The 25,353-nt window shown below is 42.2% G+C and overlaps 1 protein-coding gene across 3 annotated transcripts in view; it reads right to left on the bottom strand.

Moving 5' to 3' along the window:
- CACNA1H (calcium voltage-gated channel subunit alpha1 H) overlaps positions 1-25,353 on the bottom strand; it is a 730,623-nt gene that overhangs the window by 261,047 nt on the left and 444,223 nt on the right. For all 3 annotated transcript variants that reach the window (XM_073636413.1, XM_073636414.1, XM_073636411.1), the window contains exon 7: positions 5,098-5,374. In XM_073636413.1, the coding sequence (XP_073492514.1) occupies positions 5,098-5,374 (277 nt within the window). The remainder of the gene's footprint in view (positions 1-5,097; positions 5,375-25,353) is intronic.

Raw genomic sequence — 25,353 nt, forward strand, 5'->3', positions numbered from 1 at the left:
TTGCAGTCACTGACAGCAGAGCTCAGACTGAAAGAGGGAGAAGCAGCACAAAGAGCCAATCAGTTATGCTGCAGGACAATGAGCATGCGGACAGAAGGAGAGAGCTGAGTAAACCAAGAGATGAGCTCATCAGTCTACTGCATCTCCTTTCACTGTCCAATCACCGGCTGAGACCTGTTACTGAATTGCAGTAGAGTAAAACCAGGTCTCCTGCCCTGCCAGACAGGACTTTGCTAAATGGCAGAGTAGAGTACATTTCAGGACTGGATGGACAGAGATACAAAAGCTTTGATAGTTAAAACAGCTGACATCTACATATTTTATTTGTATTTTTAGCTGTTCGCCTGGAGTTCTAGACATAAACTCAACCAACAAAGTGGAAATAGAGGCTTAATACCTTTCCAACGGTCCCTCTTCTTCTCCTGTTGCCATTTTTTCGGCCATCTTTATTGGCCGGCGTGGGATGACGTAACTCCTGTCAATGTGCAGGAGTTAGTCATTCCAGCACACTGGGATTGGGCCAGCCGCTGTGCACCGTCAAGCTGGCAGTGCCCACACAGTACTTCTATTCCACCACTAGATATCCCTAGTATCCTGAGTTGAATGACAGCCACCAGCACTACTCAACCCATTTCCTCTGAGCCCAGGTCCCCCTGAACGCACCTTCCACCTGCGACTGGACAGTAAAAGGAGAAGCAGCACAGTGATGAGCTCATCTCTCTGTCACTCGGCTCTCTCCTTCTCTCAGCATGCTCTTTGTTAGCACCTGAAGTAACTGGCTTCTTGTGCTTCGTCTCCTTCTCCCAATCTCAGCTCTGCCATACAAGGGCTGATAAAGGTTAATACCAAGTCAAATGCAGTTGCTTACACTGCTTGCATTTAATGATGTATTAATGTTTACAGAACTGCGTTCATTTGTGACTTTTTTTCAGCTCTAAGGAGTAAGGCTATCGGTAAAGGGTAGAGGGCTTTCACACCGAGCCGCCACCGGCGTCAGCGGTAAAGCGGCACTATTTTTAGAGCTGCTTTACCGTTGTTTTACCGTTGTTAAACAAACCTCTTAACAAAAAGGGGTTAAATCCGCCTGCAAAACACTGCTGGAGCAGCGTTTTGCCGGCGGTATCGCAGCGCTGCCCCATTGATTTCAATGGGGAGCAGCGGTGGAGGAGCGGTGAGTTCACCGCTCCTTCACCGCTCCAAAGAAGCTGCTGGCAGGACTTTTTGTGATGCCCTGCCAGCACACTGCTCCAGTGTGAAAGCCCTTTGTCTCACACTGGAGTGAATGGAGCCGCTTTTCTCAGGCGCTATGCAGGCGCTATTTTTAGCGATGTAGTGCCTGAAAAACGCCGGCAGTGTAAAAGGGTCTTAAAGTCAGCCATAGATGGATCCAGCAGGGACTGGCCTGAGATTTGATCCATCTATGGGCAGGGTGGTTGTACTGAAGTCGATCCATTGATTGACTTCAGGACAAACAGCCTGTTGGGTTTTTTTCTTGCAATCACTGTCGGCGGCTATAGCTGCTAGCAGTAATCATTGTGTGCTGCCAGCAGGGAAGGCTCCCCACTGGCAGAACACAATTGCTCAGCAGGAGGGATTCCCCCATCAACACTGACTGTCTGTGCTGATGGGGGAATCGAGCAATTTGCTTTCATTCCACCCAAGAAAATCAAATCATCTATGGCTTGCCTAAGTTTAAAATACTGTAGATCTAAAGCCAATTTATTGTTTAAAGCAAGGGTCTACAAACTTTCTAAGGGCTCGGGAAAATGCAAAACTTGGCAATTTTACAGCATTTTGCAGCCGGCAGTCAAAACATTTCTGTCCTGAACGCAATTCTTTTGCGTTCAGGAGAGGGAGGTTGAGCCTCTCCTTACAGCAGCAGCTTCTAAACACTTGTTAAAGCCTATGTGTGCATGGACACATGAGCTTTTATGGAGTTGAGTTTAGGAGCTTTGGCGAAAAGATGGCAAAAGCTCCTAAACGCAAGTTTAGAAGCAGTAGTGTACATGAGCACTAAAGAAAAGGCCACTTTATTGTCCTTCAGACTTCAAGGGGGACAGACAGTGTCCAGTGGGAGTAAACAATGCCCCATCTTTGGTATTAGGGAGAGAAATAGTTGGTGTCAGTGGGGGGAATAGTGCCCCATTGTTGGTGTCAGTGGGAGTAATAATGCCCCATTTTTATTGTCAGTGGAAGGAATCATGCCCTTTCGTTGGTGTCAGTGGAAGGAATTATGCCCTATTGTTGGTGTCAGTGGCAGGAATTATACCTAAATGGCTGGATAAAGGCAAGCAAAGGGTACAGTTTGGAGACCACTGGTTTATAGTATAGAGTAGGGGATCCCCTTTTGTTGTACAGAAGAATAGAACCTTCCATTGTGTTCCCATTGGAGACAATTTCCTTCCAAAGGTTACTGGAAAGGAAGCATGGGGATAGGAGTCCAATGAGGTCACAGACAGTAAAACCAGAAGCTCTGGCCAAAAAAAAAAAAAAAAGAAAGTTTTGGCCGAAGTTTTGCTTTACTAATGATTGCTCTCATCTCCGAAATGCACTTTATTCTTTGCAAGTTCGGCACTCAGCAGCTGATCGGCATTCTCCAGAAGGAAGAAGAACATGTCCTCTTACCAGTGATTGAGTTATGGAGCTGGAGAGACAGTTACAATGAAGTTACATAATATGATTAGAAGTAATAAAATAAGTCAGCCTGAAGTTGAACGTGAAAGCCAGATATAAAACGTGTTAGCGAAGAGCAGAATACGATTAGGTGAAAACCTGAGGGGAATAGAAGTAGGTATGAGGGAAGTGAAGGTATCTGGCCGAACTGAGACTCGGCAACCGTGAGAATCCTCTACTGATGGAAGATTAGACTATTACAAATAGTTTCACAACTACTCCTTAGGAAAAGGTTGCTCCAACTGCCAAAGACTTTTTGTAAAAACAAACTTTATTCCTCTTCTAGAGGCAAGATCCCACTGGAGATAGGCTCCTTCACTGACTTGTTTTAACTTAATGTAGGGTTTAGTTTGAATAAAACACATTAGAGGAGGCGTTTGTGTCTGGTGGGTTGTGGTTGCTCAAAGGGCTCCACCACAGAACGATACTTGTACTCGTTGGAAACTGCTGTGAGTACCCTGGCCCACTTGGAGGTGTCTTACTAACAAAAAACACTCACCACCACTCACTGCAAAGAAACAGGCCACACAAACCAACAAGGACTTTTTGTAAAAACAAACTTTATTCCTCTTCAAGAGCCATCTCACTGGACACAGGCTCTTTCACTGAAAGGTTTTGTTCTAATGTTGAGCTAAGTTAGAACGAAACAGGTCAGAGGTGGCCTTTTTGTCTGGGTTGTTGTTGCCCAAAGGGCTCCACCGCAGGCCAACACTTGTGCTCATTGGAACCTGACGCGGGTCCCCAGGTCCACCAGGAGGTATCTTACTTCCACCACTAATGCAAAGGAACAGGTCGCTCCAACCACCAAACACTTTTTGTAAAAACAAACCTTATTCCTCTTCGAGAGACAACATCCTACTGGACACAGGCTCCTCCACTGATACATTTTGCCTTAATTGAGGACTTGGGGTGAAAAGCATCAAAAAAAGGAGTTTGTGTCTGGTGGGTTGTTGTTGCTCAAATGGCTCCACACCAGACTGACACTTGTGCTCGTTAAAACATGTGGTGGATTCTCAGGCCCTTAAGTGGCTCCACCACTAACATTTTTTGCTCTAATGTAGTGCCAAGTTTGGACAAAACACGTCAGAGGAGGAGTTTGTATCTGGTGGGTTATTGTTGCTTAAATGGCTCCAAGTCCACACTTGTGCTTGTTCAGACCAGCTCACTCTCAAAAAGCACTTGCCACTACTCCAAACAAATGGCCCGCTCCAACTGCCAAGCACTGTTTTGTAAACACAAACTTTATTCCTCTGCAAGAAACAACATCCCAATGGACACATGCTCCTCCACTGATACATTTTGCCGTAATTGAGGACTTGGGGTGAAAAGCATCAAAAAAGGAGTTTGTGTCTGGTGGGTTGTTGTTGCTCAAATAGCTCCACACCAGACTGACACTTGTGCTCGTTAAAACCTGTGGTGGATTCTCAGGCCCTTAAGGGGGCATCTCACTCCTGAAAAAGCACTCACCGCTATTACAAATGAACGGGCTGCACTAACTGTCAAACACTTTTGTAAACACAAACTTTATTCTTCTAAGATTGAAAACATCCTGCCAGGTACATACATCTTTTGCCACGTTTCACCATAATCTAGGGCCTTAAATATTTATTTCTGCCTGAGACCCTCTATGGTAGCTTTTTCCCCACTCCCTGTTTTGGACAGGTGTCAGACTGAACAGGAAGTGAGAAGAAATCTTCCTACTTCCTGTCTTATCCTGGTTGGCAGAATAAAAAGAAAGTGAAAAAATCTTACCACTTTCTGTGTGTTTGAGGGGTGTCGGGCTGATCAGAATAGGAAAAAGATTTACTCACTTCCTGTCTATCTGACAGGTATCAGTCCAAACAGAAAGTGAAAGTTAATCTCCTAACCTCCCGTCACTTGACAGGTGCTAGACAGAACAGGAACTGAGGGGAAATAGCCCCCCCCCAACAAGAACACATGCAGCATTGACAATACATTTCCTCGTAATGTGAGGAGAGTTATGGACCACTGTATAGATTGTATTGGGGTCTGTGTTCCAAATTCCTGTCTATGTGACAGGTGTCAGACAGGAGACAAAGAAAAATGTTATTTACGAGGACACAGGCAGCATTTAAAGTATGAGAGATGCCTAACCCCTTCCCCGCGCTATCCAAATCTGAAAAGAAAGTTTAGGCTGGATTGGGCTGTAATAAAAAGTCAAAGGCCTGCTCACATTATGTTTAGGACTCCATTTATGCAAAGCCAACCTTTGGTTAAACGTATCAATAATCTTTCAGAACATTTTCTATTAAATATAGTGATGTACAAATGCACAAGCCATTATTACCAGCATGCCCAGCAGTAAGGTCCTACAGAATCAACCAACCGACCACAAATTCCACTGGTAGCAGACTGAAAAGTGTCCAGATCTCAGCCAACTCATTACACATTATGTTGTCTCACCTGAAAAATGGCTATCCAGGCATAGCCAATGTTATCAAAATTAATGGCCCCTTTGTGTGGATTCAGGTCTCCGGGTTGGCATATGTTGTAGAACTGATTCAGGTCACAGTTGTTCCTGTTCCCGAGCTCTGGGAAGTTGAAGTTGGTGCAGTCGATTTTAGCGGGGATGTCTTGACACTTCAGCATGCCGTTGTCGCTGTGCTTCGAGCAAATGAAAGGGTTCTCCTCTGTCTCGTCCACTTGGTAGTACGGCTTTAGAGAGGTGAGGTTGTAACTGCTGTAGAGAGAGAGTAAAGGGAGAGTAAACCCAGGTGCTTACTGGACTACACACCCATGTATAGACACATTGCACACTGCCTCATTAGTAACAGAAAACAAAAAGGCCTTCAAAGAAATGATGTGTTTGCTCCTGCATTCTTTGTTGTCTTGAATAGCTGAACTTGCTAAGAATCTTTAGCATCTGACACACTTCCAGGTGTATCACATACCTGGTACCCTACGGAACATTGTGGTTCCATCTGCCAACCCTTATGTCACTATCCTGTAATGATATAGGGGCCAACAGATTGAACTATAGCAGGCAGACGCCCAGATAGAAAAGCAAGTGTGCTGCAAGTTTGAAAATGACTTGCTAAGCTATTGCTAGATTTGCCAGGCTTCACAAGTTTGTTGCACAATTGCAGCAAGTCCGCATTGCATGACTTCAGATCAACTTTCTTTGCAAACATTCTGCAAGTCTGCTGCAAGTTCTGGTTCAGTTATGTTGTGCAATAGTCATCCCACCACTGTGGCTGAATTTTCATGCTGTAGACTTGCAGAGCTCTTGCTGTAGACTCACCACTGCAACTTTGCTCTTGCTAGAGACTTGCCACGCAAATTTGCTACAAATTGGAAAAGTGTCAACTAGAACTTTTATGCCCTGTACACACGATCGGACATTCCTACAACAAAATCCATGGATTTTTTCCGACGGATGTTGGCTCAAACTTGTCTTGCATACACACGGTCACACAAATCTTTTGGAAATTCCGAACGTCAAGAACGCGGTGACGTACAACACGTATGATGAGCCGAGGAAAATGAAGTTCAATAGCCAGTGCGGCTCTTCTGCTTGATTCTGAGCATGCGTGGAACTTTGTGCGTCAGAATTGTGTACACACGATCGGAATTTGCAACGGATTTTGTTGTCGGAAATTTTGAAAACCAGATCTCAAATTTTGTGTGACGGAAATTCTGATGAAAAATGTCCAATGGAGCCTACACAATTTCCGACAACAAGCTCCCATCGAACATTTTACTTCGGAAAATCCGACCGTGTGTATGGGGCATTACAATTCAACACTGCCACAAATCTGTGGCAAATTGTCCTTGCTATCTGGGGGTGGGCCAGTCACACCTAGAAGTGTTAGATACAGACGGTCACTGAAGCTGGCCATACATGGTTATTTTTTATTCAGCTAGCTGGAGAAACGAGATCGATGAAGGAATCCACCCCCACCAGGACATTGTAATCTGACTGCGGCATCCACCAATAGTTCCAACCTCTAGTTGTAGTATCTGAAAACCAAACTTGCAAATATTATTACTGTGAATTTGCTACAATGGTCTGTCCTATACAGTCTTTTCACAATTCAAGTACTATATTGAGTGTGAAAATGCGTATTTTCTGTGTGTTTTGTCGCATGGTCCTGGAAATGCCAAGTGTGAAGGGATGCTAAACCCTGTACAACAATAGGGTAAAGCTGGGTACACACTATGAGAAATTCAGTACGAGGAACGATCGTTCGATTTTCATATAATGTGTACACAACTTTTAACATCCAATTCAGACTTTCCCAAACAAAACTTTCCGAAGGAACAAACTACTAAATGTTTCACGTATATGAGCAGAATGAACGACTTTTGTTTAATGGGTACTGTTTTGGTAAACAAATAATCAGATATAAAGACTGTGCATGATCAATAAACAACAAAAAAAAGCCTTTCTCGTATGAGAATTTTCATACATTATTTCCATACTCAGTTCCGACTTGCTCTGAAGCATCAAGGAAATCTGGACGATCGTTCACCGGATTTTCTTATAGTGTATACGCACCCTAATGTACTGTATATAATATCGCATATTTTTTAATGATGGGGATGCTAGACGGAAAAATGTTAATCCTTTAGCTGTTTCTTTCTCTCTCCAAATGTTGTTAATAACAATTCCACGCTGGGTATGCAGTCAATTAAAAAGAAGTGCTATTTCCATTGTGTGTAAAACAATGCCACATGTGCTTCAGTCATTGCTGGAAATGAAGGAAGGTCACGCTGCCCCCCATTCCAGAGAATTAAAGCAAGACTTATTAATAAGATAAAATGCATTTTATTACATTTTGCAAAAATGGAGTTGTCATATTTAAAAGAAAAAACAATTCCAGAGAGCGAATGAAAGCAATCAATCCTTAAATCGCTAATGCTTGCCAGGAAACACTTTAGCTACGCTAAAGTTAGAAAGTCCTCTCCATGTACCCTTTTTAATGTGAGTTCTACATAAGGAAAAAACACAAAGGAACCTGCACCACTAAAGTTTGCAATAAAAGAGGGACACAATTACACAAACCTCTTACCAAAATTACCAAAAAAAATCTACATGGTTAACAATAAACCAGAATACAGCGGCAGAGAAATAGTAAAATCTAGTTCCCTTTCTTGCTTGCTACCTAAATGGACTCGTTACTTATCTTCTGTTACTCTATGTTCGTGATCTCCATTGGCAACGATTCTCCCCTAGCATCAGGCACCTTTCTTCTATCATGAGTGGCTTCTGATCTTACAGCATGATGGTGTGTGTGTGTCCCAGTCTCTACTCATCCCTTTTTATCTGTACAAGTTTGTTACCAAAAGTTAATGGTCACAAACTTGTTTCCATAACAACCGACTAACAGTCATTCTTTCAGTTTGAGAGCTGAAAGAATCTCAAACAAGTTGTTCACTGTAGCTGTTGAAACAATGGACTATTGAAAACTGTCAATTGAATACAACAATGGTATCTATGTAAACCATTGTCTACTCAAGCCAAGACAGTAATCTATGAGCAACCACTACTGTGTAATGTTATGTCTGATTAAGTTAAAAAAATCATATTTTTAACAAACGCAACACAACTCTGGACAATGGTATTTGTAGTGTGCATGAAGCAGTGTACATGGCTGCAAATAAAGTGCACTGCTCTTTCTAAAAAAAAAAAAAGTGGAAGGGAGGGGGAAAGGGCACTATTCCTCCAATTGACATCAAAGATGGGGAATAATTTCTCTGACACCAACAATAGGGTGCAATTCCTCCCACTGATACCATTCACTGGGCACTATTCATCCCACTGACACCACTGATGGGGCACTGTTCCTCCCACTGATACCAATCATGAGGCACTATTCTTCCCACTGACACCATTATGCACTATTGTTCCCACTGACACCATGGGGCATTATTCATCCCACTGACACCACTGATGGGGAACTATTCCTCCCACTGATACCAATCATGAAACACTATTCCTCCCACTGACACCACTGATGGGGCACTATTCCTCCCACTGACACCATTGATGGGGCACTATTCATCCTACTGACACCACTGATGGGGAACTATTCCTCCCACTGATACCAATCATGGGACACTATTCTTCCCACTGACACTACTGATGGGGCACTATTCCTCCTACTGATACCAATGATGAAGCACTATTCCTCCCACTGATACCAATCATGGGGCACCATTCCTCCCACTGATACCAATCATGGGGCACTATTCCTCCCACTGACACCAAAGATTGGGAACTATTCCTCTCACTAATACCAATGACAGGGCACTACTCCACATCCTACTGACCACAAGCGTTATCTAATTTTTTTACTCCCACTGACCACCAAGCCTGAGGCATTGTTTGCTCCCACAGTTGCATACAATAAATATAGGTCACCACATATAAAGAAAAGATGGGGGAATGGCGCTACCCTGTGGTGACACAATGTTTAAGTGCCAATTACAATAAAAAAAAAAAAATAATAATAATAAAAAACAAATAGTGCAACCCAGTGCAGTTTCAGACAATGGAGTGAATGACATATACGTGCGTGAAGATACTATAAACATACAATACTATAAATCACAACAACGCTAGATCCAAAGAGAACAGTACAATTGTGTACATTCAATCCAAAGTATTCTGCTCCTATTTAGATGTGCAGTAAAACATATACTAAACTATTACCAAAAAAATACAGGTATGTGCCTAATCATGTAATTAAACCATACATTGACTCGTGTAAAGTGTATAAACCAAAATCTGTATGAAAAAATCCAAAATCTGTATGAAAAAATCCAAACCGGGTGTGTATACAATTATATAATATTATATAATTATTAATTGTCTCGTGTAAAGTGTATGTAGCAAAGTCTAAACAAAATCTCTGTGAAGAAAATCCAAGCCGGGATAACAGGGGTAACTTCCCACCATATGCAATCCAAAATATAAACAGATAAAAACGGTGATTATTATATATTTGTATACACACCCGGTTTGGATTTTTTCATACAGATTTTGGATTTTTTCATACAGCTTTTGGTTTATACACTTTACACGAGTCAACGTATGGTTTAATTACATGATTAGGCACATACCTGTATTTTTTTGGCAATAGTTTAGTATATGTTTTACTGCACATCTCAATAGGAGCAGAATACTTTGGATTGAATGTACACAATTGTACTGTTCTCTTTGGATCTAGCGTTGTTGTGATTTATAGTACTGTATATTTATAGTATCTTCACGCACGTATATGTCATTCACTCCATTATCTGAAACTGCACTGGGTTGCACTATTTGTTTTTTATTATTATTTATTTTATTTTTTTAATTGTAATTGGCACTTAAACATTGTGTCACCACAGGGTAGCGCCATTCCCCCATCTTTTCTTTATATAATCTAATAGCTCCCAGGGGGAACTAAATAGGGGGAGGCTGCAACCCTTTATCTCCTTAGAGGACTTTTTAATTTATTTTTTACATAGGTCACCACATGCATATAACTCTGGGCCAAAATGCTAACATATTTTGCAACAAGTGATTATTAAATCCTCTTGTATTTTATTGTATTATAACTGTATTGTCTCCCTTTTATTATGTAAAACGCTGCGTAAACTGTTGGCGCTATATAAATCCTGTATAATAATAATAATAAGTAAATACCCCAGATTTGCCTAAATGAACCTATATGATCTAAAGATGGTCTATTGAACTTCAATACAACATAGAAGATGGAAAAGAAAGCTCCATGCATGTCACAGCTCCAGTTCTACATAATGCTCTGCAGCCTGATTCCAGAGGTCACCAGATTATCAGCACAAGAAGTAGGTGTAGATGTTTTTTCTATATATGCATCATAGGGCTTCATTTTTAATTTTGACTAAAGCTTGATTTTTTTTTTTTTACTTTAATTTAAATTAAATGTAATCTGATTTTGCCTGACTAATTTAATTAATTAATTTTGAACTAAACTTTTAATTCAAACTAAAATGTCTTTACGGTAGGTTTTGGACAAATACATAAACAGTACATCCCAACAGCCCCATTTTGGAAGCTAAGTCAAAATTCTCCATAATTTAAAAAAAAAATGGAATGCAGATGAAGCATCCAGGGCCGACCATTCGTATGTGATCACTGCATGAGCAATTACTGTACAGGTGAGTGGATGAGATTAGCTGCGAGAACCAGCAGCCTCCCATTGCTTTCACTTGGGCTGCCTCTTGCTACCAATCCCAGGAACCCCTACTGGGGTTCTTACATATAATTGTAGGCTGGATGTATTTCCTGAATGCGTGACAAACCGCATAGGAACACGCGTATTGGTGCGCATTTCAGAAACATGCGAAAAAACGTGCTGCAAACATACATCGTGCTCGCGGTGCCATTAGATGTTAATTGCACCCAAAACGCAGTTAGCAGATGTGCGTTTTGTCATGCGACAATGGAAAATAATTCAGGAGCTTCTTTGGAGCATTTGTCGCACACAGGGTAGCCCAGCCCTATGCACGATGTGCAGACATGCATGAAAAAATGCCCAAAAAAACACGAGCGGGAACGCACGTTTCCACTATTAGAAGTGTTGGTCATACATCCCCAGTGCAGCGTAGGACACGCTTTCAGCGGGATGCCGTCACTTTATATAAAACCGACTTCAAGGTGAAACAGATCATGGCCCTGAACGCATAAATAAGAATTTCAGACAGAAGAATTTTCACTTTAGACTTATGTGTGCCAAATAGGCTTCCTTCCATCCCAATCCATCAGAGATGTTCCCATTAAATATACGATATCCTGATCCTCTGGCAGAACGCGGGGAGAGGTGAAGTTACTTTACAGAGGTGTGCCCTAATAAGGCAAAAACACTCTCATTTTTCTTTGGAAAACAGACTGTAAAGGACACTCAGTTTGGAAGGAAAACCGATTTTAGTTTTTTTTTTTAAAGACGAGATGGATCGGAGCCCGAGGAACACTAAAGAGAAGAGGACAAATACTATTCTGGGCCACCCAAGGTGCTCTTTGGCCCTGTTTAACCCTGTGCAGTATGAAACTGCTTATGCATACGTGGAATATTTTACTGCCTAGTACAAACTATTGTAAACTATTGGAGGGGATGATAAGGGATTATATCCAAGAATTTGTTGATGATAATAGTATTATTAGTAGTAATCAGCATGGATTTATGAAAGATCGTCCTATTAACATTCTATGAAGAAGTGAGTTGTAATCTGGCTAGAGAAGAAGATAGGGTATGTGGATGAATAGAAACTGGTGAAAAAGGAGCGCATCCAAAGGGTAGTGATAAATAACATATCTTCTGAATGGTCTGCAGTTGTAAGCGGGGTGCCCCAAGGCTCTCTCCTAGAATTTAAATTGTGATAATAGGGGACGCTAAGTGAATACCACTCAAAATGTTAATAATACATTTTAGGACCAAATAACATGGAATGACAATGTGATACAAAATAAGCAGAGGAAAAAAAACAAAAAAAAAAATATATGTAATCAGAATGAAAAAATCAGAATAAAAAATCTTGTGAGTCCATATATCTTCAGTGAAAATCTTGATAAATAAAACCATAAAAAGTCCATCACTTGACAAGAAATTCAAATCACACCCAATGTGCTCAAATGAGAAAAACCTGCTCACCCGATATCCATGACCTCTTTAATTAAAAAGAAGGTCTGAAAACGCTAGATGGAAAATCCTGGAACAGATAGACTGGGGAAATTTGAATCTTCTAGGCCAGGGGTCTCCAAACTTTCTCAACAAAGGGCCAGTTTATTGTCCTTCAAACTTTAGGGGGGCGGACTGTGGCTAGCGGGAGTGGAAAATTTCCTGGCATCAGTGGGCATAAACATGGCCACATTTGGTATTAGGGGGAGGAATAGTGCCCCATTGTTGGTGTCAGTGGGAGAAATGGTGCCCTATTGTTGGTGTCAGTTGGCAGAATAGTGTCTCGTATCAGTGGGAAGAATATTGCCCCAAGGGCCAGATAAAAGCAAGCAAAGGGCTGCATCTGGCCCATGGGCCGCAGTTTGGAGACCACTGTTCTAGGCTATAGTCTCCTCTCCACCACGGTGCCCTGGATAAAAGACAAAGGGAAAGCCAATAGCGTAATATTGCCTTTATTAAAAAGGTGAATAAATAGAAAAAATGGCTGCTTACATTTGTTTGTGCCTTGCGCCAAGATCGGCGTGCGTTCCACTCCCCTCAACAAACCGGAAGCTGGGACCCGGAATTGATGTGGCCGGAAGGCGCCTCAATGTACGTTTCCTAATTGCTACATCATCAGGACTCTCCTAGAAGACCTTGGTTAATTATACCAGTTGCTAGTTGGCCAACTACATGGCAAATTAGGTTAAATATGGGAAATTGTAAAGTATCGCACTTAGGAGCTAAAAACATGAATGCAAGTTACACAATAGGGGGATGGAGGATCGAGGATGGAAAATGACCTGGGTTTCCTAATTGATGACAGACTCAGCAATAACATGCAATGCCAAGCTGCAGCAAGCAAGGCCAGTAGTCTGTTAGCATTTATTAAAAAGGGTATTTACTCCAGAGATAAAACTATAATTCTACTACTCTACAAAACTGTAGTTTGGCCACATCATGAGTAGGGATGAGCTTCGTGTTCGAGTCGAACCCATGTTCGACTCGAACATCGGCTGTTCGATCGTTCGCCGAATTGCGAACGTTATGGGCCGTTCGCGCTAAATTCGTGTGGCGCGTCACGGCCCATAATTCACTGCGGCATCGCAGTGCATTGCTGGCTGATGATTGGCCAAGCATGCACTATGACCCGCATGCTTGGCCAATCACAGCGCCGTCAGTAGAGAGAGCTGTAATTGGCCAAAGCCAGGGTGGCTTTGGCCAATTATGGCTCAGGGGATTTAGTACACACCCCACACTATATAAGGCCGCCTGCACGGCGGCCCTGTGTAGTGTGTGTTCCGGTGTGCTGAGAGATAGAGAGAGAGAGAGAGAGTGTCATTTGATTTGAGTTAGATAGATTAGGCAGAACAGTCAGTCAGTTAGCTGCACTTACAGTGTATTGTGTATATATATGCATCCCAGGTGTTGCATATATATATATACACTGTATTCAGTTTAGCTAGATCCGTTCCTGTTATCTTCTATCTAGACTATTTACATTTAATGCAGTGCGTCCTGCTCACAGTGTTCAGCTAGATCCGTTCCTGCTATTTACATTTAGTGCAGTGCGTCCTGCTCACAGTGTTCAGCTAGATCCGTTCCTGTTATCTTCTAGACTATTTACATTTAGTGCAGTGCGTCCTGCTCACAGTGTTCAGCTAGATCCGTTCCTGCAATTTACATTTAGTGCAGTGCGTCCTGCTCACAGTGTTCAGCTAGATCCGTTCCTGCTATTTACATTTAGTGCAGTGCGTCCTGCTCACAGTGTTCAGCTAGATCCGTTCCTGCTATTTACATTTAGTGCAGTGCGTCCTGCTCACAGTGTTCAGCTAGATCCGTTCCTGCTATTTACATTTAGTGCAGTGCGTCCTGCTCACAGTGTTCAGCTAGATCCGTTCCTGTTATCTTCTAGACTATTTACATTTAGTGCAGTGCGTCCTGCTCACAGTGTTCAGCTAGATCCGTTCCTGCAATTTACATTTAGTGCAGTGCGTCCTGCTCACAGTGTTCAGCTAGATCCGTTCCTGCTATTTACATTTAGTGCAGTGCGTCCTGCTCACAGTGTTCAGCTAGAGCCGTTCCTGCTATTTACATTTAGTGCAGTGCGTCCTGCTCACAGTGTTCAGCTAGATCCGTTCCTGTTATCTTCTAGACTATTTACATTTAGTGCAGTGCGTCCTGCTCACAGTGTTCAGCTAGATCCGTTCCTGCTATTTACATTTAGTGCAGGGGCATGTAATTACAATTCTTGATCTAATATTTCACAGCAGGGCCCTGTGAGGGCTTACAGTGTTGTGGCCACAGCAACACCTAAGGCCCAAATTTCTGCTGAGTATATAGGGCAGGACCCTACTTTCAAACATCTAACTTACAAACGACTCCTACTTGCAAACGGAAGGAGACAACAGGAAGTGAGATGAAATCTACCCCTAGGAAGGGAAATTCTCTCCTGTAAGAGTTAATATGGGAAAACAATTTCTCCTTTCCACTGATGCTTTCCAATCCTTGTTCCACAAAAAAACCCAAATTTTCAAAAAACATTTTTCATTGGGACAAAAAAGTGAGGTGAAATCTTCTGAAGAGGAGGAAAGACAGCAAAACAAATGTCACAGGGGTGATAACCCTTCCCTATGTTTTCCAAAAAGCTTAGAAAAGATTTTTTGGCTGGAGCTAAACACGTTAAAAATGTTCAAAATTACAAACAGATTCTACTTAACAACAAACCTACAGTCCCTGTCTTGTTTGCACCGCCTGTATACTGCTGTTCAGAGTATATAGGGCCTGGTGGCCCCACACCTTTCCTTATTTTAATTTGGGTGCGGGGTTCCCCTTAATATCCATACAAGACCCAAAGGGCCTGGTAATGGACTGGGGGGTACCCATGCCGTTTGTCTCACTGATTTTCATCCATATTGCCATGACCCGACATGACATTAAACCCGCAAGCAGTTTTAAATGAGATTTTTTCCTTTAAAAATGACATTTGGTGCAGGGACTGTTCTAAACATGGGAAACACGCGTCACTTTACAGGCATACTATAGACACCCCCCAGGTACGATATTTAAAGGAATATTTCACTTTTTTTTTTTTTACTTTAAGCATCATTAAAATCACTGCTCCCGAAAAAACGGCCGTTTTTAAAAGTTTTTTTTGCATTGATACATGTCCCCTGGGGTAGGACCCGGGTCCCCAAACCCTTTTTAGGACAATACCATGCAAATTAGCCTTTAAAATGAGCACTTTTGATTTCGAACGTTCGAGTCCCATAGACGTCAATGGGGTTCTAACGTTCGTGCGAACTTTCGGTCCGTTCGCGGGTTCTGGTGCGAACCGAACCGGGGGGTGTTCGGCTCATCCCTAATCATGAGTATGCAATCCAGTTCTGGTCACCAGCCCTTAGGAAGGATGTGCTGAAACTAAGAAAGAAAGGCAACAAAGCTAATAAGGGGGCTGGAGGATCTCAGCTATGAGGAACGTCTGCAATCATTAAACTTATTTTCACTGGAGAAGAGATGCTTAAGAGGTAAAATAATCACAATGTACATATCTTAGTGGTGGGGTTAGCATAGGAAAAAAAAAAATTCAGTATCAGGTTGTTTAAGAAGACACAAGGCCTTTCAATGAAGTTGGGGGAGAAGTGGTTTAGCTTAAACTGCGTAGGTTTTTTTTTTTTGGGACAGTTAGCATGTGGAACTCCCTTCCATGATTGGTAGAGGTAGCGGGAAGTATCGATTATTTAAAAAAACTTTTAGATGGGTATCTTATTAAACACAATATACAGGGGTATGGGAAATGGTAAAGACATAATTATACACACATCCACACAGGTTGAACTGAATTGACTGGTGTCTTTATTGAATCTAACCAACTATATAATTTCCCTCAGCGCCCACGACTTAGCTCAACTAGGATACGATGCAATGCAAGCCACATGGGTCCCCAATCATCTACCCTCTGCATTGTTAGAAAATGAGTTTTAAATATACAGGAGCAATAAACGTCAAAAGGATATAAGAGAGGAGCCAGGAGCGGCAGCGGGGGACCCGAGAAGAAGAGGATCGGGGCTGTTCTGTGCAAAACAATTGCACAGAGCAGGTAAGTATAACATGTTTGTTATAGTTTTTGTAAAAAGAAGCTGAAGCTTTAATATTACTTTAAGTAGACCAGAGTTTTGCAAAGAAAAGCTCTGCCTAAAGCTAGGCATGGTTTGATCAATATTTGCTTGGTTCGGTAGTCGGTTCATGCCATTAATATGTGCCCTTTAGAGAAAGGAAAAAAAGCATAATCCTGTTTGTTATCAACATGGATATATAATGTAGATAGATAGTTAGATACCTGACATCTGACAATCATGCCTATGCTATATGGACAAAGGTATGGGGATACCCCTCCAAATTATTGCATTTGTGTGTTTCCAGTGAAAGGTACTGTGAATACTACAGCATACAAAGACATTTTAGACAATTGTGCTCTTCTGGCAACTGTTTGGGGAAGACCCTCTTTTGTTCTAGCAAGTCGTGCCCTGGTGCACAAAGCCAGCTCCTTAAAGAGATAGAGTAGTTTACCCTGACTTCAACCCTACTGAGCTTTGAGAAGAATAAGAATGCCAATTGAGAGCCAGGTCTTCTTATTTCAACTCAGAACCTGGCCTCACAATTTTTATTTTTTTTGGTTGAATGTCCAGGACACAGATACACACCTACATCTGGTGGAAAGCCTTCCAGAACAGTCAAGGCTCCTATAGCCCCCAAGATGCTCATAGTTTTGGAATGGGATATCCAACAAGCTAATATACATGTAATGGCCATATATCTACTGTATGTGTAGGCAGCCATTGTTGACCTCCTTCTTAAGGCATTTCGTTTTGGAGTCATAGGTGCTGCATAAGGGGTCTGCAAGCTTGTGGACATGAGATAGATAGATAGATAGATAGATAGATAGATAGATAGATAGATAGATAGATAGATAGATAGATAGATAGATAGAGAGATAGATAGATAGATAGATAGATAGATAGATAGATAGATAGATAGATAGATAGATAGATAGATAGATAGATAGATAGATAGATAGATAGATCTTTCAAACTGTCCACCTCCAAGAGTCCAGTCTGGACCCCAAGATCTTTCCAAAAGTGCTTACAGGTGCTTTACATTCCATCAACTGAAAAACGTCTTAGAAACTGAGCATAACTATGTGTGATGGGGCTCCAAAGCAAAACCATTAAGGGGCACACCATCTTTCTAACACATCTAGTGATACAGAGTACTAATTGCACAGTAATCATATTGAGTCTCCCAATCCCTCCGTATACATATATTATATTATCTAAATGTATTTGTCCAATGCTGTTGCCACCAGCATAAATGACTATGTAGACAGACAGCTTTGGGCCCCATACCAGTTGCATGGTCTCAAATGTCCATTGTTAAACAGTTGGAAACACAATACAGACATCTTCCCTCCCTCACAACTCTATTGCTTTCCTAGATTCTTTTTTAATCTTACAAAAATGTTTGCAATCCTTTTACAATAGAAGTGGGAAGTAATGAAGCTTGCTCAAGCCTTTGCAGTGAAGTTGCTGAACTTTCACTTTAAAGTTTACTTTCTGAATATGCTGGAACAAGCATATGTCCTCCTCCCCTCCCTATGTTCCATACAAAGATAATTACCAAAATCCGATTGAATCCGTGTGCTGTATAAGGGGAAAAAATAACCAAAACATTTCCTATGTCTTTTACTGCTTATAAAGCCCTCTGCTGAGAAGACAAGTCCATTCTTGCTCTATGGGAAATGATCCAACCACTTTATCAGTATGCCTCTTAGTACAATACAAAGCAATCCTCAAAGTTATTATTGAGAGAAGAACCCCCTGCAGAAGATCCTGATTATGATGCTCTGTGCCTACTTGTTAGATAATGAATTGCTCGTGAGTTCTGTACTTTGTGGAGCACCATTTTTTTTCTATAATCTGAAGTTTTGACTTAAAGAAGAACTGTCAATACATTTGTTTTCACTGTTCTGTTTCCCAGTGAGACAAATTACATGCAGTAATAACTATACGGTCAGACTGGGCACCCCTTTTCCCCCCTGGCCATCTGAAAACAGCTAGGAAGGAGACGGACACTTCATAACCATGCTTGTCTCGGCTTCAAGCACTAAACCAAGCAGCTGCAAGAGGAATGCAGAGGGACAGGAGGCTGACACACCCCTCTTCCTCTGCATTCCTCTTGCTGCCACCTTCTTATGAATGTGCTCTGACCTGAGACAGAAGCAGCCATCTCCTTCCTAACCATGTTGTTGGGTGACACCAGGGAAAGGGGGTGGCACCTAGTATTTAGACCTCATAGTTAGGGTTAGGAAGCACATGTACTTTATCCCATGGGGGGGGGGGCAGAACAGTTGTGTATGTAAAGTGTATGTAAAGCTACAATCACCCCACTTATACAGTTTTCTGCAGCAATTTTATTTTAGTGAGTCTGTTTCTTACCTGGAGATCCTCCCTGTAAGAGCACTTCTTGTTTGACAACTGTAAGCCACTGCCTCACAATTAGCAACAGTGTTGTCAGCCTGCCATTCACACTCTTTCAATTTGTTAGGCTTCCAATCTGCTAGAGTTGATAGGCAACCGATCAGCAAACAGCAGCGCATACGTCAGGCTGACAACACTGCTGCTAATTGCAAGGCAGCACATTGTGTTGTCAGTTGGGAACAGGAAGTGCCTTTACTGATAGGATTTCCAGGTAGGAAACTTTGTAACAGTTTCACAAAAAATTATTTTCTTCAAAAGACCATATAAAGTGAGGCATGATGGCAAACATACCAAAAAATAAATTTAGAGTTAACATACACTTTAAAGCAGTATTAAACCACAGGTGGTTAAAAAAGAAAGAAAATTCCCTGCAAGGCGATGTCATAATGTGCTAGTATGCATTACATACTAGCACATTATGGGAAACTCACCTTAGAACGAAGCCCGCAAGCGCAGCAATGTCACTGCTGAGAGGGCTGCCATCTTCCCCCAGTCTTCCTTCCTACCTGAGTGGCCCGGGGCACAATGATGTCACTTCTGCGCATGTGCGTGGAAGCTTCCCCTTTACGGCACGGACTCTGAAGGTCCGACACTGTAAGCTGGACCTTCACAGCGCATGTGGCAGTGATGTCACCGGCTGCATGCACTCTGAGTATATTCACAGTACCTACAGGTAGGCCTTATTATAAGTTTACCTGTAGGTACAAGTGGCGTGACAGAGTTTATTACCACTTTAAAATGGCTCTAAACCTCAGACATGAAATATGAGCAAAGCATATCCTTCTATAGTATGTGCTTGTCTCAATCCAGAGCACCAGGTATCATTTCTCTCTGCTGCTTTGTTCCTCTGCTATAAGTCTGAGTCACTTCTGAAAGGTTTTCCTGACTCCAAAAGAAAAATGGTGACAGGGGAGGACACAGTCTTTGATTGACAGCCTTAGTTCTGTTCCTGTGTGCTGTATGAAGGGTGGTGTGTCTCCTCCCTCCAATCAGCTCTCAGAGATCTCCTCACTGATGTAAATTCAGCTCTCCGCCCCCTGCTTTTCAGAGCTGAGAGATCCTGTGTAGATTCTGCACTTTAAATGGATGTAGGGGAAAGATGGCTGTAGATAGACATTAAAAAACAAAACAAAAAAAACACAATATATTTTTTTAAATAATGGGTAGAGTACAGAAGGGTTAGAACCCCCGTCAGTTTTAAAAAATATATATATAAATAAATATAAAAAAATAAATATAAATAATATTTTAAATATAATCTTTTATTTTTCATCTTTTAGCAATACAGAATTACCGACATACAAACGTAAATAGAAAGAGACCCAAGTGGGGCCTACCCGGGTTTTTAATTTGCTGTCTGTGTCCTATTGGGGAGATTTCAATTTACTTCTTATCCAGCAGTTAAAACAGGAAATAAGTGGAAATCTCTCCAAAGTGAGGAAAACTCCCTTACGGACAGCTGTCACTTGTACAATGTCCCTACTGGAGGATAGAATTTCCTTACCTCCTGTTCCAATGAAATCTATAACATTTAGGATTTCCCATTACTTTCTTTCCCTGCTATATTGGTCACGGGACAAATAAAGTAGGGACATAGAGAGCAATAAAAAATAATAAAATAAATACCATTAAAGCACGTTGACGTGATTTGATACGTTTCCAATTATTTGAATGGTAAAAGCAGCAGGCAAAACTGCATAGGTATAAAAATAAGAGCCCATTCACATTGATGCGTTGCAGTAATGTGCGTTAAAATGTGTGTTATCGCAAAGCACATTCGCACACAAATGGCGATGCGGTACCATTTAATTGGAATGGCCCCCCAACACACCTTGCCAGAGCACCTTAACCCTTTTTTTTTCCAACACAGCACACCACAATGCACAGAGGGTTCACATCTGTACGTTGTGGTGGGCTACATTGACAAAAAAAAAAGTAGGTCCATGCAGAATGAACATACTCTAACAGTCAGATCACCGCAGCAAAAAAAAAAAAAAAGGAATTTGGAGATTTGAAGGAGGCTGAGAGCAATAGGAGCTTTCTGAACTAAGAAAAAAAACATACTCAAATAAAATCATTTTTTTTTAACCACTTGCCTGCAATGTACTACCTCTACGCCGCTGCCTACTTCCGGGTTTAGGGTCTGTGCATACGTGCCCCCCGTCCGACACCCGCTGTGATTGTACACAGTAGGAGCCTGTCAGCAAGTCCCAGCCAATGATTCACGGGAGAGGAACTGAGAGATCCACTAGTAAAAGCAGCACACTTTACACACATTGCACATTGTTAGGCACACGTTTAACCCTTTGATCGCTCTAGATGTTAACCCCTTCCCAGCCAGTGTCATTAGTACAGTGATAGTGTATAGCAGTGGTCTCCAAACTGCAGCCCTTTGCTTGCTTTTATCTGGCCCTTCGGGGCACTTTTTCTTCCACTGATACAAGATACTATTCCTCCCATTGAAACCAACAATGGGGCAATATTCTTGCTACTGACATAAACAGTGGGGCACTATTCCTCAAGCTGACACCAATAATGGGTTACTCTTCCTCCCACTGACACTAATAATAAAGCACTTTTCCTCCCACTGATATCAATGATGGGGCAGTCTTCCTCCCACTGACACCAATGATGGGGCACTATTCCTCCCACTGACACTAATGATGGGACATTATTACTCCCACTGACATCAATGATGGGGCACTCTTCCTCCCACTGACACCAGGGATGGAGCACTCTTCCTCCCACTGACACCAGGGATGGGGTACTCTTTCTCCCACTGACACTAATAATGAAACACTGTTCCTCCCACTGACACCAATAATGAAGCGCTCTCCCTCCCACTGACACCAATGATGGGTCACTATTTCTCCCACTGACACTAATGATGGGGCACTTTTCCTCCCACTGACATCAATGATGGGGCACTATTCCCCCCACTGACATCAGTGATGGGACACTCTTCCTCCCACTGACACCAGGGATGGGGTACTCTTCCTTCCACTGACACCAGGAATGGGGCACTCTTCCTCCCACTGATACCAATGATGGGGCACCCTTCCTCCCACTGACATCAAGGATGGGGCACTTTTCCTCCCACTGACATCAAGGGTGGGGCACTTTTCCTCCCACTGACACCAGTGATGGGGCACTCTTCCTCCCACTGACACCAGTGATGGGCACTCCTCCTCCTCCTAATACCAAAGATGCATTGTTTACTTCCACTGATGCCAGGGCAATTTCTAGTCCCAATGGCCACAGTCTGGCCCCCCTAAAGTTTGGAGGACTGTAAACTGGCCCTTTCTTTAGAAAGTTTCCCCCAGTGTCAGTTAGTGTCAGATTGGCCGCCGCACTATTGCAGTTCCATTAAAAGTCACAGATCACTGCCATTAGGTGTTATAAAAATGGTTAAATTCCAGTATATATACACCATAGTTTGTAGGCGCTATAACTTGACTAAAGGATTCGTCAACCTGGGTCCTTACAAATTTAGAATAAAGACACGGACTGAGTGATATGGGTTTTTATACGGCCACAGCAGCCAATTTTATTAACCAAAAAAGAAAATATCATAACATTAAAACATACCAATAAGTGCAAATTGAACAATGTAATGCCCAACAACAAGAGGTCTTTGGGTGTCCTTAAGGCACAATTTTAACTGGAATCGTCCATGTCCTCAGCCGCGCCCCAACCGGCTCGAAGGCGTTCCGACATCACACATACTTCCATATTCCCCTCCCCCAGGAGACCTCGCTCCTGGGAGAACTACCGCTAACCAAGTGGAAGCTCCATACCTTAGATGAGCCCCACACTTTTGTAACCATGTAATTACTGACCCCCCAAAGACCCCTTGACCCACCAACTGTTGTGACAAAATGAGCAACATACACCATTTAGTAAATTATTATTATTTATTGTTCTTTTTTCTTTTTTTTTATTATTATTATAATTTTATGTTATTTTTTTGTATAAACTCTATAAAAACTTTAGACACAAAAATACAACCACTTACCTATCCACCTTGGTAACCACTAACACCAGGGTGGGTGGGTGGGAAGCTGCCACTTCTCCTGACTCCTTGGAACGTGAGAGAACTACCTCACCGCAAAGACCCTCTCATCTGAACCCTGCCCCTTCAACCTCTGCCTCCAATCAGGTAAGGGCTACACCCCCATCAAACACACTGACCTATCTGACCGTTCCCTGACTCTGTTCCTCCCTTAGTTATGCCACCTCTCCGTCCATTCTCTCCTCCAGGTCTCACTTTCATGCAAACCAATCAATACACACTTATTGGGATTTTTGTTTATCAAAGACATGTAGCAGAATACATTTTGGCCAAAATTTATGAAGAAACTTGATTTTTATTTTTTTATTGGATATGTTTTATAGCAACAAGGAAAAAATATATAATTTTTTTTTTTTTTTTTCAAAATTTTCGGTCTTTTATCATTTATATTGCAAAGCTCTATTTGTGTGAAAAAAAAAATTTATACAAATTTTGTTTGGGTACAGCTTGCGTGACCGTGCAATTGCCAAATAGCAAAAAAATGGTCTGGCCATGAAGGCGGTAAAGTCTTCCAGAGCTCAAGTGGTCAAACCAGAGTTTAGTGTCACTTTAACATGTTAATGCACTTAGGACGTGTACATTAGTCTGAATGGGGCCATAAAGCAATCAGGAAAAGCAGGGGGTAGATTAAGAGCCTCATTATTTAATTTACAGTCATCAAGGTAGGAGAAGGAGCCAGGAAAGAGGGAGACCACAACACATATCACTCCCTCTCAGCACAGCTTTTCCTTTAAAATGATAAAAGACTGAAACTATTAAAAAAAGGTATATTGTCAAATAAAAAAGTATGAGCAGACAGAAAGCGCGGAGATACTATGATTAATATGAGCAATCAGCTTTACATTTTTACGCTTCATAGTTTTAGGATAAATTAAAAGAAAAAAAAAAACAGCCTTGGGAATTTTTGAAAAGCATCTGTCAAGATGGCAGAAGAAAGAAACAGTTTTCACATCCTATTCGGAGGAATTTCTCCAAAATAGGGGATATCCCTCATGTTTACATCAAGGAAGCGCATAGAAACAGCCGGTGTTTATCACAGTTGTTTTTCCAAAACGAAAATCTCCCTTGCGGGTTTAAAGGGAAAGCAAATTTAATTTATTCAAGTTTTTTTTTACAACATTGTGCATTATGCAAGTGGTCTTCTTAGTGGTCAGACCAGCTATGACTTTCTATACAGATCCAGCCCATGTCAAGGGCACAAGGTGGAGATTGCTTGAAAAGCTCAACACTAGTTTGTGCCCCTCTGCCAGTTTGTAAACACCCCCCCACACACACACACACACACACACACACACACACTCTTTTACCCACCATCTTTTTTTTTTCATAAACCTGGAAATCTTCCATGAAGCCTTTGGATTTAGCACAGCTGCTCTTATTCAGGTAACCACAGTTCGAATCCTGGTCAGGACTAGGGTCAGGCGTGTTCAGATCCTTTTCTTGACCTATCTGTTCTTATCAGTTTGTGGGAACAGAACTTTAGGTGCCTCTTGGAAAATGGGGGTGCCAGTTAGTTATTCCTGACATAGTTGGGTACGGTGGGAAGGATACTTTTCCTCCTGGGTTGATTCTGTCCTGGTGCACCAGGTTTTTCTCCAATTGAAGGCAGGATGCTCCCTAAGTACTAATATCTTTCTGGTAGGAAGGGGCTGCATTTGTCTGATCAGGAGCTGGGAGGTGCAAGGAGTTCCCAGTGATGTGCCACCTGGGGGTGATGTTCCTGGGGTGCCATTAACACACTATGAGTTTAAAACCCAACTAAGTTTCACTAGCACCCGGTCTTCTCTTTTTTGCCTTTCTTGCTCATGGCTTTCTAGCTACCCTAGAGCAATCCGCATTCCGACTGAAGGGCCTGTACTTGGCACCTTTTATTTATTTCACTTATTTATCATGGGCACTTACACTGCGCATATTTTTGGTGATTTTTTTGGATGGAGAGTGAGGGTGCAGGTTTGTTGGCGCCTGCCCTGACATTGGGGAGAGGATCTGTAGCTCTCGGGTCTATTTCCTCATGCCAACCAGGGGTCCATATGGAGCCTGGCTTTGGCCTAGGTAGACCATAGAGTGCCTTGCACCTGGGGAGAGGGGTTCAGGAATTTAGGCCCTTGCTGTTCAGACATTGTGTCAGGGAAACAGGCGCATCCCCATGCACAGTTCCACAAGGTCAGCTAACCAGCACAGGCAAGGTCGCGCTAACGCGCATCAGCGTACACGAAGGTACAATACCGTTACTAGACGAACGCCTGGCGCCGCAATTGGGCGAATGCACGTGCGTACACACGAACGTAACGGTGCGCGCACGATGTGATACAGGCACCTTGTTTATTTAAACTCTCCACTGGCAGTGCCACATCACTGGATTATCATCAGCTCTTCCTGTGTTCCTGTGATTGAGTTTCCTGTTCTCCTGACCTCCTGTGTACCGACC

This window comes from Aquarana catesbeiana, linkage group LG06 (assembly GCF_042186555.1).
Source record: "Aquarana catesbeiana isolate 2022-GZ linkage group LG06, ASM4218655v1, whole genome shotgun sequence".
NCBI lineage: Eukaryota > Metazoa > Chordata > Amphibia > Anura > Ranidae > Aquarana > Aquarana catesbeiana.